This window comes from Solenopsis invicta, chromosome 5, assembly GCF_016802725.1.
Source record: "Solenopsis invicta isolate M01_SB chromosome 5, UNIL_Sinv_3.0, whole genome shotgun sequence".
NCBI lineage: Eukaryota > Metazoa > Arthropoda > Insecta > Hymenoptera > Formicidae > Solenopsis > Solenopsis invicta.
Genome location: NC_052668.1, coordinates 3,326,302 through 3,344,579, shown reverse-complemented (window position 1 = coordinate 3,344,579; position 18,278 = coordinate 3,326,302). Strand labels below are relative to the sequence as shown.

The 18,278-nt window shown below is 33.3% G+C and overlaps 2 protein-coding genes and 2 long non-coding RNA genes across 10 annotated transcripts in view; 3 read left to right on the top strand and 1 right to left on the bottom strand.

Annotated features, from left to right (window-relative positions):
- LOC120357898 overlaps positions 1 to 80 on the top strand; it is a 59,965-nt gene extending 59,885 nt beyond the window's left edge. For both annotated transcript variants that reach the window (XR_005574902.1, XR_005574901.1), the window contains exon 3: positions 21 to 80. This is a non-coding gene — a long non-coding RNA (uncharacterized LOC120357898). The remainder of the gene's footprint in view (positions 1 to 20) is intronic.
- LOC105197158 (Bardet-Biedl syndrome 4 protein homolog) overlaps positions 1 to 18,278 on the bottom strand; it is a 184,678-nt gene that overhangs the window by 38,306 nt on the left and 128,094 nt on the right. The window lies entirely within an intron of this gene.
- On the top strand, positions 254 to 568 carry LOC120357896. The gene is made up of 2 exons (XR_005574899.1): positions 254 to 416; positions 525 to 568. It is a non-coding gene; the product is annotated as an uncharacterized LOC120357896 (long non-coding RNA).
- Positions 1,560 to 6,365, top strand: LOC105203514 (52 kDa repressor of the inhibitor of the protein kinase). 2 transcript variants are annotated; one of them, XR_003269518.2, is made up of 6 exons: positions 1,560 to 2,145; positions 2,249 to 2,449; positions 2,670 to 2,828; positions 3,294 to 3,498; positions 5,712 to 5,871; positions 6,182 to 6,365. XR_003269518.2 is itself a non-coding variant. In XM_026141220.2 (5 exons), exons 1-5 carry the CDS (start codon positions 2,048 to 2,050, stop codon positions 5,715 to 5,717), a joined length of 669 nt encoding a protein of 222 aa, XP_025997005.2. In that variant the 5' UTR covers positions 1,560 to 2,047; the 3' UTR covers positions 5,718 to 6,365. The 2 variants fall into 2 exon arrangements, 1 of the variants encoding a protein (XP_025997005.2); XM_026141220.2 differs by having other exon boundaries at positions 5,712 to 6,365.

The following is an 18,278-nucleotide window of genomic DNA, read 5'->3' as shown; positions in this document are numbered from 1 at the left end:
TCTGTCATTTGAATTTTCAGCAAATATATGCTTAGCACACTTCACAGAAGATTTGTTTGTGAGAAGTAAGAAGATTCGACCTCCTATGGACATTCGAAGACAGTCGCTTTTGCCGTTCCAACATTATTGTTACCAAAAACGGAAAATAGGTAAACATGAATAAATAATAATTGATGTATTAATTACTGAAAAATACATTCCTTTTTTTGCATAACATTATCAAAGTAACATTTATGTTTTCTATTTTAGTGACAATGAAAGTAATATGGACTTCAAAGTCATAGCCGAAGATTTTCCGCTTCCCGTTATCCACGAAAATGTACATGCAGTCTTCCGTTACTCGTCAGCCCTGATGATCCATCGAATATACAGGAATATATGATAGATGTAGAATCACCGAAGGATCGATTTAGAAGGTAAGAACAACATTGAACGATTACTGATGATAGTAATTTGCTATCTTAATGTGCCACGAAATTCTTGGTATATACAATAAACAATGATGTTTTGTTTTATTATTACAGTAATCGAAGGTTGGAGGAAACATATGCAATGTGTTGAACGCCACCAAAAACAAGAAAAAAATGAAAAAAATCAAATAGAACTTTTAGCTCTTAGCTTTTTAACTTTGAAATGTATAAAATAATAAATAATTATGTGTATCTAAAAACTGTATGATATAAGAATTGTGTATAATAAATTATTATATTTATCATGAAACCTGCATAAAAAATAATGACTTATTTCTACACATTTTGTCGGTAGAGATTGTCTTAGTCAGTTCATTCAAAAACAGCAACACGTGGCTCAAGCATAAAATCAATGAATATTATTTAATTTAATTTAACTATCTTAACTATTTTTTTCTTTTCATTCTTAATGAAAAAATATCTTCAAATTTTAATAATTTTTTATTTACAAAAAATTGATATTCTGTAATGATTTGTGGACTTAATAATTCTATTTATTTCTTGTTTTGGAAAAAATTCTTGTATATCAATAGTTGTTTTTAAAATTTTTAAGAACTTTATTTTTTATTATTAAAATTACCGTAAAATTTATTACGATATTTATATTTGTAGTGTTATTTCAAATATTATTTTATTATTAAATACTATTAATCTTTATATTTTACACAAACTGTTTAATTTTTATTAATTTTTTACAATAAGCGCAGTTAGTCTTTCGTGTCGTGTTGTATTTAATAACATTTATTTACAGCGGTAACTATCTGCAAGAAAAGAGACAGAGTGAAAATAGAAAACGTCCGACAAAAACAGTTATATCAGGTGTACAGACTTTAGAAAGTGAAATACTTCAACTTTTTACAGTTGGCAGCCCTCTGGAATAAGAGGCAGAAAAACGACGGAGAGCGCAGATTTTAGAGAAAGAAGGCTGCAAATTGAGCACACCATGCTATCCCTTCCACCATGGTTGCCACTGCCGGCTTATGTATCCGAACGCGCGGCTGGGCGAGCCAATCCGCGCGCTCGGTCGGCCAAGCTGGAGTGGGAGCGTTGTGGAACGCCACGGTCAGCGCGCGTGTCGCCGCGTGGTCGCATGGCGAAGTTCGGCCGTGCGCGCACGTGGTCCCTCGCTACGCTCGGCCACAGTATACAGTAGCGCAACTCTCTTTGATATGTGAAGCCAAAATCACAGTGCGCAGACGCAAGCTCGGTCACTTTACACGGTATCGCCATCTGAACTTCTCTCTCACTTACTCTTCTGTTTTCCGTCTTTCTCGTTTAGAAATTGGCGGGTATTAGCTGCTTGCCTATCGTTGATGTTTTGCGAAATAATATTTTAGATATTTAAAGAGAAATAGAATAAGCAAAAGTGAAGTAAAGTGAAGTAAAGTGAAGTGAAGTAAAATAAAGTGCAGTGAAATAAAAGGAAGAAAGGAAATAACATTTAACCTTAAAGAGAATTGTGAATCTGTACAACATATAATATTGTACAGATTTTCAATTCTCTTTCAGAAAACTCTTGCACTTTGATCTTAGCTCTGTTTCAGATACAAGAAGAAAACACAGAAATTAGAGAGAAAATGAGTGAAAAAAGTGTAAAAAAGTATTCTATAAGAGGTTGTCCTGGAAATCTGAAGAAAGGAAGACATGTATTTAAATTTCCAAAAGAATATGACAGGTTTTCATAATTTTATTATTTTATTATTTTATAGAAATATTTTCTAATTACGTTATATTTTTTACATAAATTGTTATATTTAATAAATTGCATGTTGTAACAGATGGTTGCAATGGGTGCATTTAAGTGGAAGACTGGATTTAGAAGAAAAAGGTCCAGAATATTCTTTTAGAAATTGTCGACTATGTCGTCTACATTTTGAGAAGAAATGTTTTAAAGTTAATAAAAAGAGAATTCTTCTTCAGCCAGATGCCATACCCACAAGATTTGGAAAAGATTTGCAGGAGTCATCAACTAAAATAATGTAATTATATAATTATACTTTAGATTACTCAATTACTAATACAGCTTTTCATTGCTTTAATGTTATAATATATTATGCAAACATGTACATACTCAGTTAGCATATATGTCCGAAATCAGAATGTAAGGCATCTTTAAAAATGTTATTTAAAAATATTTTTTTAATACGATGTATTGTTGTACTAATATACTAAATCACGCAATTTGAAATCTTCTTGCAGTGATGTAGAAACAGATGCAGAAGCAGAAAAGGACGCAGTATGCATGAATGAAGGAGAAAGCATACAAGAGCAAACAAGCTTTACAACAGAAGAAGAAGAAGAAGGAAATAAAACTGACAACAATATAGAAAAGGAAATGGACTTTGAAATTGTGAAACCGTAAGTTTGTATACCTATTACTATATATATTTTTTCTGTTTATAAATATTGTACGTAAATATGAAAGGAATAATAAAAATCAGATTGTACAATTAGTATAGTAAATGTCAAATTATCATGAAATTATTATGAAATTGTTAACAGAAAAATAGATAACAAGTGCATATTACTTAGAATTACTTTTGTATTGTAATATAATATAACATATGTTTGTTGTTAAAAGAGTAATATAGTATATACAGTATATGTATACAGATGTACCAGTATGGTAGGCCACCAAAAAACTTATATATACTTTTTATTTTCTTATATGATTATTTCTTAATTACTTTTTTATTATTATTATTTATTATGCTTTCATATACCTATTATTCGTGACTTTATGACTGAAATAAATACTTTTGTTTTTTATTGTAATTTTTTCTCTTCTTATTTTTTAATACGCTGAATTGTGTATTTATTTAGAAGCACGTCTAATACATTTTGCAAAATAATGATGTCGAAAGCAACGATGACATCGAAAAGAAAGAATAGCCCTACAAAGGAACAATTACGTACAAGGATAGAGAAATTAAAATTAAAGAATAAGGTTCTCCAACAAAAACTGCGACGTCTTGAGAAGAAACAAAAAATCATCACTAAAGGATCACGAAGAAACGAAAAAGATGAGGTACAGAGGAAAGAATTTAAAACTTTAAGAACATTAGGAAATAAGTTATTATCGGAAAAATTTAATATGTTATTGTCAGTACAAATAGACGCGCAAACAAAAGGCAAACGTGGCATCCGATATAATTATGAATTTAAAAAATTTGCTTTATCAATGTACTTTTTAAGTCCGCGAAATTATAGAGAATTAAAAAAATCATTTTCATTACCTTCTGTACGCACTTTACAATCTTTCACTTATAATTGGAATGTTGAGCCTGGTATTAATATAAAAATCTTTGAAGCTTTAAAAATTAAATTAAATTCATTACCGCTTATAGAGAGACATTGCATTTTGACCGCGGATGAAATGAGTTTAAAATCTCATTTGTTTTACAATGTTTCACGAGATGAAGTAATAGGATTTCAGGATGTTGGTGATAAGAAATCACCAATAGCTGCAAAAAGTGCGTTTGTTCTTATGGCACGCAGTATTGCAGGCAATTGGAAAGTTCCACTTTGTTATTGTTTTGCAGCGACTAATTGTACAAGCGATACATTAAAAACTATTATTTTTGATGCAATACGAAAATTAAAAGAATGTGGTACTACTGTGCATGCGTTAATTACGGACATGGGTTCCAATTTTTTGCAATTGTCTCGTCAATTGGAAATATCAAATCAAAATTCAGTATTTGTTGTTGATGACCAAAATATATTATATATTTTTGACACTCCCCATTTAATCAAAGCTACGCGTAACAATTTGTTAAAATATATTTTGAAATCAAGTAACGGTAAATTTGCGTCATGGTCTTATATTGTACAATTTTATTTAAAAGATACAAAACAATGGCTTAAAGCAGCTCCTAAATTATCTCCGATTCATATTGAACCTAATAATTTTTCGAAAATGAAAGTTAAATATGCCGTACAAGTATTAAGTAATCATGTAGCTGCAGGTATGTGCACGTTAATATCTGTAGGTTACCTACCATCTGAAGCAATTGGGACAGTAGAATTTATTGATCGTTTCGATAAATTATTTGATATTTTAAATTCATCTTTTATGGACAGTCCAAAAGAATATGGAAAAATTTTTACCGGAAGTACAAAACAATTGGAATTTTTGCAAGAAACGTTAAATTTTTTAAAAGATATTACAGCTACTAATAATAACGGCAAAATTGTAAAAATTAAATGTTTTGAATGCTGGCAGGTCACTATTAATAGTATTATCCAATTATGGGAAAAATTAAAGACTTTTAATTTTCCACATCTACAAACTCGTAGAATCAATCAAGATTGCCTCGAAAATTTTTTTGGATCTATTCGACAACAAGGCGGTAATTCTGTTAATCCGACTCCTATACAGTTTTCACGCGCTTTTAAAAAATTATATAGTATTAAATTATTACAGCATTGTGATACAAAAAATTGTGCTCCAGATTCCGATGAATTATTAAATCTTATGGAAACATCAAACTTTCAATCTACAGATTCCGACTTTAATACATCATCACCTACCTATAAAATTTTAGATGTTCCTACACACGAGTATCGTTCTATGGACCTGCCAGAACAAAATGCATTAAAATACGTTTGCGGCTATTTAATCAAAAGATGTTTAGCAATACATTCGTGTGAAACGTGTACAGATTATATAAATGAAACTACTCATATTTTGGATAACACTACTTTATATTGTTCATTTCGCGATTACGAATCTGAAAATGGAAAACTTTTTGGAGCTTTGAATATTCCAAGTAATGAATTTTGTTTATACATACATAAATTAGATGAAATATTTGTTAAAAATTTCGAAAGTAATTGTTATAAAAAAAATATTGGTTCTTATTTACTTTCTTTAGTAAAAGATATCACGTTTCAAACACCATGTCCTGTCTTTCCCACAGACTTTCTCAATAAATTATTTTTTCGCATGCGCATTTATCACGCACTAATACAACATAATAAAGCATGTAAAGGGGTTGGTCAAAACAATAGAAAAATGTGGAATATCTTACATCTTTAATTTCTGTGTTTCTTGCATGCATATTGCTTTTATAAGATATTTTGTAATTTGTACACGTGTAGAGATAAGAAATATAATAATATTTTTAATATCACATGTAAAGGTAAGTTAAAAATAAGAAATGCTTAATGTAAAATATAACGGTAAGATAAGAATAAGAATATTTTGATAAGATGTATTAAACAATTTTTTTTTCGTAGCATTGATGGGACTATGGGGAAACCAAATAAAATGTAAAAAGCTGAACGGTCGTATTCCAGTTCTATATTGTCTTCTTTCTTCTTTTCTTTCTTTCTGGATTGTACTCAGCGTAAATAACTGAAGTACGCTCTGGAAAGACAGAGAAAAGGTAAGAAGAAAGTAAGTATGACTGTAAGTTAGATATTAGCGAATTAGTTATATTATGCGTCGATATTATTAATTTGGGTTTTATACGTTCAATTTATACTTATAATTGTAATAATAGAATTTTTTGAAACAAAATGCGTATCTTCAAATACACATTTCATTTAAAAAACTCAAGTATTTTTTTAAACGATATGTAAATTTCCAATGTATAAGTATGTTTCATTGCATTTTATCGATTTTGTATGTATTATTATATAATAATTTTACATTTTGTGCTCAACAACTTTTTTAACTTTATTTTCTTTTTTTCTGGATCGTACAGAGGTGGACCGAGTAGCTGAAGTACGATCTAATGAAAGAAACTTTTAGTCATACACATAGGGTGTCAGGTAACGATCGCCCGTGGTTTCGTGGATTGATAGATCAAGTAAAAATGAGCACAAAAGTCCTTTACCATTTTTTAATATTTGCCATAGTTAACGAAATAAAAATTAATAATTAATAAAAAATTATTATTAAAATAATAATTATTATTTAAATTATTAATTTTAAATAATAATTATTCAGTCACACACACACACACACACACAGATATATATATATATGCAACAAATGTATCTTTAAATACAAAATACTAAAGATATGAATGTATTTTATAAAATATAACTATGTACTTATAAAAAAAAAATATATTTTTTTATTTACAAAAGGGTATACTTTTTATTTTCAATACAAAATTTAGCTGCTCTTAAAGTTTATCTTAATTTGTCATAACTAAAATTATTAAATATCTTTCATCTGCATATTTATTTTCTAAAGCTCAATCTATATCACTTATTTAAGAATTTGCTCTTTACATACATCAAATATATATTATAATATAATTTTATACTTATTTATAATCTGATAAACCAATTTCTCTAACGTTGCTATGAATTAGAAAGAGAGCATAAATACAAAGTAAAAGAGTAAGTGAGAGAGAAGTGCAGATGGCGATACTGTATAAAGTGACCGAGCTTGCGTCTGCGCGCTGTGATTTTGGCTTCACCAACATCAAAAGTGCCGACAGAGAGTTGCGCTACTGTATACTGTGGCTCGGCGTTCGTCGTTCGGTGGACGGAATGGTGGCGCGCGGACGGTGGAGGGGCGTATTGTTACAAGAGTGAAATTTTTTTGATGAAACTGTGGATATGATAATGAAATAATTCTGTCTACCATACCAAAAACACCTTTTTTATGACATAATGGGTGATGCGAAAGGAAATTAAGGTATCTTCCCGAAAAAGTGGGTTTACGATACTAATCGAAAATAATCACATTGTTGCATTTTATCAATAACACATCAAGGAAACTGATTTTTTTTCTCTCTGTATCTCCATTGTAAATTGCAGGCAGTTATGCACGGAATTAAAGGTGTCAGGAATACAGTATAATGAGTATTTGGGTGCTGCTAGTATTGTCTACGTATTTAAAATAAAACGGTAGATGGAACGAAAGGTTTTTTATCGCAGTGCATTCTAAATCCTGCATGACCAGGTCTGCTAAAATAGGAGATAACGGAGAACTCATTGGTAAACCAAAGAATTGTTTGTAAACAACGTCATTAAACTTAAAGAAAGTGGAATGTAATATTAAATTGAGTGCCTTAAGGAATTCAGCAAGGGGCATCAGAGTCTTCTGTGAAATCAAGTCCCATCTCGACGTGACGCTTTCCACCGTCGTTGTTGAGTCGCCTTATGTGGGACAGACAAAACTTAAAACGTCAACTTAAAACAAGAGTCACGGAACATAAATCGGATATCAGAAAATCCAATTCTCCTTCCATTGTTACGAAACATTGCATCGAGAACAATTATGATTTTGTTTGGGATAATGTAGAAATTTTAGATAAAGAACCATCCTTTAAAAAAAGATCGATATCTGAAATGTTACACATAAAGAGACAACAAAAAGTACTCAACAAAGTGATACTGAACTGCTTTCTGACGCGTATCTTCCTATTCTCGATCGTATTTCCCCTCCTTAACGTCCGATCTTTCTTCCCCTCCCCCTCCCCTTTTCCTACTCATATCGTTCTGTTCGACAATCCTCTTACTTTACTCGTTTCACAACACTCTGTAATGTACGTGCCAGCATCTTTTAGGATATAATTTTCGGAACTCATAGATATGATCTATACTATTCCTTTCGTGTTATTTATTCCATTTTACAATTTTATTATTTGACTTGTACAGCTCTTTATTAATAATTTTTTACATATTTTAACTTTATGTTAGTGTTTTTTCCTTTTTACAATTTTATTATCTTGATTTGTACAGCTCTTTATATATTATATTTTATTATTTTATTTTTATCCGTATTTATTTATTTATTTAATTTTTTTACATTTGACATTGAATATTGTTGTCCTTTTGTTATCGGACTTACTTAGATTCATGTTCCGAAAACGATGTCCCTTTGCTTGTTCCTCGAGGATACATCTCGAAATAAGACGCTTTATTACATCTTTTGTTAAGCTGTTGCAATGTGGTTTTACTTAAGCTGATATCGCAGATATATCCGATAAGATCTTAATTTATTGATTTGTGTTGCGTTAAGTCCATGGTATGATTTCCTATTTAATTGGTTCGATTTTATAGATTCAATGTACTGAAGATGACTTGTTATTAAACGGAAACGTTTATTCTATTTACATATGTATTTATTTTGTATTGGCGCACAACACCCCGCACGGCCCTGAAGCTCTTTCTGCCTCATTTGAATTATTATTCTTTAGGAGCTTTCTAAATTCGTATTTATTTTTTAATTTAATAAAATTTGTATTAATTAAAAATTAATACAAATATTTTATAAATTATTTATTATAATAAAATTATTTACAAGAGGCCTTAACGAACAGATCTATTTCGAAAAATAATATACTTTAAGAGTTTCTACAATATTATATTAGGTGCGCAACTAAGTTCCCGCTGTTTGTCAATAGATGGCTCTAGCAGTAAGTGCTGTGTAGCGACTTAATGTATAAATCACTAGTTTTATTCGAGATTGAAAGATATTTATTATAAACGTGTTCATTCCTTGACGGACAATATATTAATAATGAAGTAAATGTTTTTAACAAAAGATGTTTAGTGTGTTGCTAAGTAACAAGTGTAGAAAGTGTAAGTGTAAGAATAAAAGTGTAAGTGAAAGAGTGTAAGAACGCCACAGTACTCCCCCCTAAGCGACGACTACGTTGCGAAATGAACTTTCTTCTTAGTCGGGTAAGTTCTTAAAGGTCTTGAAACAGGAACAGAAATAGAAGCGGGAACATCCAAACTGGTTACAGGTACCGTAGAAGAAGAGCAAGGTAAGGAAGAAGAAACTGCAGAAAAATCTTCTCTAGGAAGAAAAGCTGGTTTAAGCCGTTCCGTAGAAACATTAACAATATTACCTGAAACATTTATAGAGAACAAATAATCAGAAATACGTTTGACAACAAGAAAAGGCCCAGAATAAGGAGGTTGAAGAGATTTCTTGACAGCATCATCACGAATCCAAACGTGAGTACAATCACAAAGATTTTTATGTACAAAAGGAGATTTCTTGATGTGATGACTGGTTGGTGTAGATCTAACATTCCTCATATGAATTCTGTGTTTTTCTAAAAAGATTTCAGGATCCGCAGGAAAATCCTCTTCAATAAAAAATTCTCCAGGAATCCGAAGAGTGGTTCCATAGAGTAGTTCCGCAGGTGAAGCTTTTAAATCTTCTTTAAAACATGAACGAAGACCCAGAAGAACTGAAGGAAGAGACTCTAGCCAATTCTTCGTCTGATGACACATAATGGCAGTCTTGACAGTCCTATGCCACCTTTCCAAAATGCCATTTGAAGCAGGATGATAAGCCGAAGTTCTTTTCCTGTCACAACCAATTAAATTGGTTAAAGCCTTGAAAAGAGATGCTTCAAACTGCGATCCTTGATCCCTGGTGATGGTTAAGGGAGAACCGTATCTAGCTACCCAATGAGTATAAAAAGCTGTAGAAACAGTGTCAGCAGAGATTTCCTTAAGAGGGATAGCTTCAGGCCAACGTGAAAAACGATCAATAATCGTGAGGCAATAACGAAAATCTTGACAAGATGGAAGAGGACCAATCAAGTCTAAGTGGACATGTTGAAAACGTTGATCCGGAATCGCGATTCTAACAGGAACATTCTTCGTGTGTCTTGAAATCTTGGAACGTTGGCAAGGTAGACACGTACGAGTCCATTCTTTAACATCCTTTTTTAAAGATGGCCAAATAAATTTATGCAAAAGTTGTTTAGCTGTTGATCTACCACTGGGATGAGCAAGACCATGAACAACATCGAAAATCCTCTTGCGAAGAGATTTAGGCACATAAGGACGAATTAGTTCAGAGGAACAATCACAATAAATAGGAGAAGTTGAACCAGAAAGAATAAGTTTCCTTAACTGAAGAGAAGAGTTCGAAGAAAGTAAGTCTTGAAGTTCTTCATCTTCTTTTTGATAATCAGCTAACTCATCAAGAGAAACTATAATTGGCATTGAAACTGATTCAATTCTTGAAAGAGCATCGGCTACAGAATTTAACTTGCCTGAAATATAAACAATATCAGTAGAAAATTGGGCTATAAAATCCAATTGTCTGATCTGTCTAGGAGATGCTTTATCAAGTTTCTGCCGAAAAGCATAAATCAAAGGCTTGTGATCTGTTCTAATAATCAGTTGACGTCCTTCAAGTAAATATTTAAAGTGCTTAATAGCTAAATAAATACTAAGTAGTTCTCGATCATAGGTGCTATAATTCTTCTGAGTTTGATCAAGTTTTTTAGAAAAGAATGCAATAGGTTTACTAACATTATCAATGGTTTGTTCTAGAGACGCTCCAACAGCAAAATTAGAAGCATCACAAGTTAAAATCAAAGGAACATGTGGAGCAGGATGAGAAAGAGTAGTAACTCGGAGAAGTTCTTCTTTACAATTTTGAAAGGCTGTTTCAGTTTCATTATTCCAAGGGATAACTCTTCTATCTCTCTTGCGACTATCCTTTAAAAATTCAGTAAGTAAAGCTTGATGTTCGGCTGCATTTTTAAGACAGCGACGATAATAATTGATAATGCCAATAAATCTGCGCATATCATGAATTGTCTTAGGTTTAGGAAAATCAATAATAGATTTTACTTTTTCTGTTGTAGGTTTAATACCTTGATCTGAAACTAGGTATCCAAGGAAAGAAAGTTCTTTTTGTCCAAAAAGACATTTGGATACATTAATTGACATTCCGGCTTGTAATAAACGATTAAAAATAATGCGCAAATGGGCAATATGTTCTTGTTCATTTTTGGAAGCTATAAGAATGTCGTCAAGATAGCAAAAAACAAAATCTGAATCACTGAGCAGTGAGTTCATTAATCTTTGAAAAGTTTGAGCTGCGTTACGAAGACCAAAAGGCATGACTAAAAATTCAAAAAGTCCAAAAGGTGTGGTAACGGCGGTCTTGTGAATATCCTCTTTGGCGACGGGTACTTGATAGTACGCTTTTACTAAGTCAATCTTGGAGAAGATATTCTTACCATAAAGCCCAGAAGTAAAATCTTGAATATGAGGCAGTGGGTAACGATCAGGAATAGTAGCCGAATTTAATGCACGATAATCACCACAAAGTCTCCAAACATTTTCCGATTTGGGAACCATATGTAAAGGGGCTGCCCAAGTACTACTCGAAGGTCTACAAATTCCTTGTTCCATCATAAACTTGAATTCCTCCTTGGCAAACTTGAGTTTTTCCGGAGAAAGTCTTCTGGGAACTGAAAATTTAGGAGATCCTTCCGTGATGATACGATGTTCAATTCCATAAGACTTCACCGAAGAAAGAGGAGCAAATCGAGTAAGTCCAGGAAATTCCGCTAAAATCCTGTGATAAGGAGAGTCAGGAGACATGGTACATATGGATAATTGTGAAACTTCTTGGATCTTTCCAAAATGTTTAAGGCCAGTAACAGAGTCGACCAAGCGTTTGTTTTTAATGTCAACTAGGAGATTAAAATATCCAAGGAAATCTGCACCTAAAATGGGACGTTGAATATCCGCGATGCAAAATTTCCAACGGAAATTTCTCCTGAGGCCAAGATCCAAAGAAAGAGTTCTAGAACCATAAGTATGAATTTGAGTACCATTGGCAGCAAAAAGTTTAAAATTAGCTGGTAATGGTTTAAACAAAACTCTCTTAGGTATTAAGGAAATATCAGCACCAGTATCAACAAGAAAATGTAAATTAGTTGATTTGTCAAAAATAACGAGGCGATGGCAAGGTAAACCGTTGTAAGCAGCCTCAATCTTCAACGGCGCTTCTAGTTTTCCTGAGAGTCGGTAAGAGTTTTTGACATCAAGCAAGGAATGGTACATCTCTTTGCCTTATTACCAAATTTTTTGTGATAAAAACAAATTGACTGATCTTTAGAATTAGATCTTTTATTTCGTGAATTTGATCTGAATTTTGATCTGCTTCTAGATCGGCTAAAAGATCTGCCACGACGATGAGATACTTCAAGCGCAGCGATTCTTTGTTCCAAATCAGCAAAATCAGATTGTTTAGAGGTTGATTGCGTATTAACTTCCGCGACCTGAAAACCAGTATCACGTTCAACTATTTTATCCGCGAGTTCCGAGAGCTTGACTAAAGGTACGTTTTCAACCACTGCAAGAGTCGCTTGAACTTTATATGGTAAACGTTGTAGCCAAATCGAATGTAAAATGTTATCTGCTAAAGAACCACCGGATAATTGACGGATTTCACGTAAAAGTTCTGAAGGCTTCTTGTCATTTAACTCAATACCAGCTAATAATTGTCTCAAACGTTTTTCTTCAGAATCCGTGAAACGATGAATGAGTGCTTTCTTTAACTGATTATATTTATCAATTTCAGGCGGATTTTCAACAATCTCCGAAATCGCGACTAACGCTTGTTCATCAAGATGACGAATAACTGAACTATATTTAATATCTTCAGAACGGATACGGTATACAGTAAATTCACTCTCAATCTGAGCAAACCACAGCTTAGGTTGTTTATGCCAAAAGGTTGGAAGTTTCAAAAGGCGAAATTCATTTGAATGGATCTGAGTGGACTCACCCGATGACTGATGTTCAAAACCAGAAGATAAATTTAAAATCTCTGTTCCGACCTGTTGTTGTAGGCTCACGGTTGACGCTGAAGTAGTAGAAGTTGACGGAGTTGACTCAGATTTAACAGGAGTTCTGTCCACAGGCATTTTATTAAACTGATGCTTCCAGAGAAGAACCAAGACGATCCAGAAATCAAAATTCGAAGATTCTTGTAGACACCAAATGGCACTTCGGAAATCAAACTTCCCGCGTCAAGAGATATTTCAGCTCACACCGTGATCACGTCGGGGTCACCAAAAATGTAGCGACTTAATGTATAAATCACTAGTTTTATTCGAGATTGAAAGATATTTATTATAAACGTGTTCATTCCTTGACGGACAATATATTAATAATGAAGTAAATGTTTTTAACAAAAGATGTTTAGTGTGTTGCTAAGTAACAAGTGTAGAAAGTGTAAGTGTAAGAATAAAAGTGTAAGTGAAAGAGTGTAAGAACGCCACAGCTGGTCGATTTAGACATATTCAAAACGTCATGAACCAAGCTTAGACATATGGTAAACAAACCGCGTTGACACGTTAGTGATTTTGTTTTGGCGTCATCTACTTTTGATTGTGTAAAAATGTCTGATTTTGTGCCAAATAATCGTCATTTACGGGAAATGTTGATTTTCTTATTTCATTCGAAGAAAACGGCTGCTGAAGCGCATCGAGAGCTCCAAAAGTTTACAAAGATGCTGCTCTAAGTGAAACAACGTGCCATGATTTGTTCCGTCGCTTTAAAGATGGGGTTTTCGATGTTGACGACCGTCCGCGTAAAGGAAGGCCAAAAACATTCGAAGACGCTGAATTGGAGGCATTGCTCGATAAGAATCTGTGCCAAAAACAAGAACAGCTTGCTTCAGCATTAGGAGTTACCCGCCAAGCCATTTCCAAGCAATTGCATGCGTTGGGAATGATTCAAAAGCAAGGAACTTGGATTCTTTATGATTTGAAGCCAAGGGACGTTGAGCGTCGTTTTTTCACCTGTGAACAACTGCTCCAGCGGCAAAAAAGGAAGGGTTTTCTTCATCGCATCGTGACGGGTGATGAAAAATGGATTCATTACAGCAATCCAAAGAAAAGAAAGTCATGTGGACTGCCCGGTCATGCTTCTACGTCGTCGGCTCGGCCGAATATCCACGCTGCGAAGGTTATGCTGTGTATTTGGTGGGACCAGGTCGATGTTATTTATTATGAGTTCGCTTATGAAACCGAACGAAACCATCACTGGGAAACGATATCGACTTCAATTGATGCGACTGAGCCGAGCACTGCGCGAAAAACGGCCACAATACGAGCAGAGGCACGACAAAGTGATTTTACTGCATGACAACGTTCGGCCTCATGTTGCCAAACCCGTTAAAACCTAGGTGGAAATGCTCAAATGGAAAGTTCTACCCCACCCGCCATATTCCCCAGATATTGCGCCGTTCGATTATTACTTGTTCCGTTCGATGGTCTGGCTGATCAGCAGTTCCGCTCATATGAAGACATGAAAAAATGGCTTGATTCGTGGATAACTTCAAAAGACGAACACTTTTATCGTAACGATATTTGAGCTCTGGCAGAAAGATGGACAAAAGTTGTAGCTAACGATGGGCAATACTTTGAATGATTCATTTGTAACCATTTTTTTACAATAAAGTTGCATTTTTATAAAAAAAAAAAAAAAAACAGCGAGTACTTAGTTGCACACCTAAGAAGTTATAATACCATAATAAATTAGTTATGAGTAAATGATACACTTTGAAAAACATCTAATTTATCGAACATGTTTCATGCTACACAGAGCTTTCATCAGTGAACTTATTAAAAACTAGTACATTTCAATAAATTATTAGATAACTATATTAATATGTCTGACATTTTTCGTGTTGATATCTTGAGTATCATCGCAAATTACAGAAATCCTAATTGGCAAATCTTTAATCCAAATTTTGAGATAAACACGCAAATAAACGTATAAAAGTAAATAAGTTAATAAATAAATAAGATATAAATAATAAATAAATAATAAAAAATAAATAATTAATCAATATAATGATATTCAAGTTAAAACAATTGAAATAATCAATTAACAAGTTAAAATTACTATGACTGTCTTCTGATTAAAATTATTTATACATTAATAAAATTATTTGTTATAAAACTCGCACATTGCTGTACAATATTGTGGGTGAAAATCGAGGTAAAAACATTTAAAACATAAATAAGTCTGACAGATCGAAATTCCTTTATACGGTATAATTTGTAAAAACGTCGGCTTATTTTTGTCATTTCAGAAAATTTAATTGTACATATAAACATCTTTGACCGTCAAGATTAATTTAAAAAATAATAAAAATAATGTAAATGTAAAATATAATAGCAAAAGACTTAAAAAAAAAAGATGTTTTGAAGATTTGAACCCGGTCCGCCGCGGAGGGAAATTAGTAACGCTAGCATCTAGCCTTCTCAGCCACGACGCTATCTCGGATGATGGTTTAAGATTCTAGTACCTAACGTACAAACGTCCCAAAGTTAAATTTTAATTGCAATTTTCTTAAAAAATAAGGCCCATTCACGCTAATCCTTTTATACTGTTAATATACTTGTTCCCCTTTTTTGAATGAGCTATGACTCATCTCATTTGGCATTTTACAGTTCTTGCCTATTCCTTGTGAGCTATTAAAGAGTCGGGGTAAGCTCGATTAGAAAAAGGTGGACTGTGCTTAGAGCTCTATATTATAAGAGTAGCGCAATCCTTTTATCTTAAGCGTTGCCGACTTTAATCACCATGGTTGGACATAATGGTCTCTCATCCAATGAGCGTTTAGTAATTTTAGTTTTCACACTTTTCAGCCAATCAGAATTAGGTCCAAAAAGCAATTGGTTGCTCTACTCTTCTAATATACAGCTCTAATCTGTATCGTGTGTTCTCTTTCCCTTCGCGCATGCATACAAAATGTACATTGCTGTGAGAAAGGATTGAAAGAGAATATTAACCGTTTTTATAGTGAAATAGTACTTAATTCACGTATCAAATACTTAATGAGCACTTTAATACGTGTAGCAAGTACTATTTTAATATCAAAATGCTTAATATTCTCTTTCAACCTTCTCTCACAGCAATGTACATTTTGTACGCATGCGCGAAGGGAGAGACAACGCACGGTACAGTCGTGAGCTAAAAGGTTGCAACACATTTTCTTCGATTGTTTTTGAAATGTAGACTTGCTCATCGAACGGCGAACGTCATTGGTTCTTACCTGTGGATCCAACCAATTACGTTCGCCTACCGATGAGCAAGTTTACATTCCAAAAACCATCGAAGAAAATGTGTTGCAACCTTTTAGCTCACGACTATATACCCAAGGACTTTGATTCTGTCCATGGAAAAATTTTCCAAACTGAGAAGTCACCATTTTCTATATACTCGCAGTTCATGATTAATGAAACGACTAGAGCTTATTGGTCGTTACGTTAATCATGAACTGTAAGTATGTAGAAAGATAGCGACTTTTCAGTTTAGAAAATTTCTCCGTGGACAGAATTAGAGTCCTTGGATGTACAGATACAATCCGTTTTTTTCTACCCGAGCTTATTTCCACTCCTTAAATCCCGAGGATTGCTCAGTCTAGAGATCCTGTGTCTATGGAAGCGCGTGCGAGCATCTGTAAAACGCGATAATATAAAAAGGAGATCGCGAAAGAAACTGTGACATGAGTGAACTAAGGCGCATTTGCACGGGCATAAAAATGAAAATATAGTAGAATGGAAATAGTGCAACAGCAGTAGGAAGGATGGACGGAAGCAAGCTAGAGGAGATATGGAGGAGGTATTAGAGGGCATAATGAGAGAGAGAGAGAGAGAGAGAAGCTGCATTTATTATGCGCTCTGGGACAGGTCTCTTAAAGCACAGGAAAAAAAAGTATAGTAGCATACAAAAGAAAATAAAAGAATATAAAAATATAAAAAAATACAAACTAAAAATAATAATAAAGATAGAAAATAATGAAAATAAACTTAAACATATGTATAGCGTAAGTAACCGAGATAGATCTATAATACTATGAATATTGAAACAATAGGAGCAATAGAGCCAAATGTAATAAAAACTGAGACACGAAAAGTTAATTCATGAGTAAGGAGAGGGAAAACCAAAAAGGTGAACAATAAGAGAAAAGAGCGTAGTGGAAGTGCGGGGATATTTGAGTTGTGAAAAAGGAAAAAGAAACTGATGGAAAAGATGAGGGGAGTTGGAAAGGAGGGAGGAAAAGAAAAGGAGCAGTTCTTTAAAAGAATAAGAAAACGCAGAGAATACTTTCGGAGAAGGAGGGAAAAACGAGAGAGGGAGAGGAGGTATCGATAATGGGAGCGATAAAGGAGTGGATAAGGGATTGTGGTGGAAAATGGAAAAAGATGGAGGAGAGCCTAAAGGATATTATGAGAGTTAGAAGGAATGAGGAAAAGGGAAGAGAAGTGGAGGGAGAAAAGGGATAAAATGAAGAAAAGGATAGAGGAACTGGCAAAAAAATGGGAAAAAGCGTGAAGGCGTTTAGTGTTCAAAATGCGTCACAACCAGATGCAGAAGATAGTTTGAATCTACAATCGGATATTGAATGCTTGCATCATGCGTATCTTTCATTGTCAAGAAAATTGTAAATTGAGATTGTGAATACATGTACCGCTTTTGCTTAGTGTTTTACTCATGTAATTTAATTAACGGCGGTAATCACTTTTATTTGTTTTTATTTTTATTTGAATTTGGACGATGTATATCTTCTATTTTGACTTGCTTTGTGTTTATAATAATAACTGTGTCGGATCTTCATGTCTAACGCTCAGTCACTTGTAAGCAGCGCTGTCAGAAATGTCTGATCATTGCGGAAATATACTTGGATTAATATTGTGTCGAGTTCTTCTTATTCATTGTTTTGCCGGTTTTCGTCAATGATGGTGAGTCACTGCTTTAAATTATTTTTTCTTTCCATTGGAAAGTTGCACTTTGGGTCTGGCAAACCGTTAGTGACTCAAGATCGGATCGACGATGGCCGGATAATTAATCGTTATTATTATTAAAAATATTATTATGCGTATTGTTTGAAGTTTGTCACGCTGATGATGACTCCAAAGAGAGTTGAAACGTTCAAACATTATTGGAATATAATAAATAAAGAAAAAATTTTTGTCTATTACTAACTAATTTACTTGCGCAAAAATAGTCGCGCGGTACACTCATTAGCTTTTCACTTTTTGTAATATATACGTA

Coding starts and splice junctions, on each gene's coding strand:
- LOC105203514 (XM_026141220.2), top strand. CDS start 2,048: ATGAGTGAAAAAAGTGTAAAAAAGTATTCTATAAGAGGTTGTCCTGGA. Junction 2,450..2,669: donor GAGTCATCAACTAAAATAAT/GTAATTATATAA, acceptor ATCTTCTTGCAG/TGATGTAGAAACAGATGCAG. Junction 2,829..3,293: donor GACTTTGAAATTGTGAAACC/GTAAGTTTGTAT, acceptor GTATTTATTTAG/AAGCACGTCTAATACATTTT.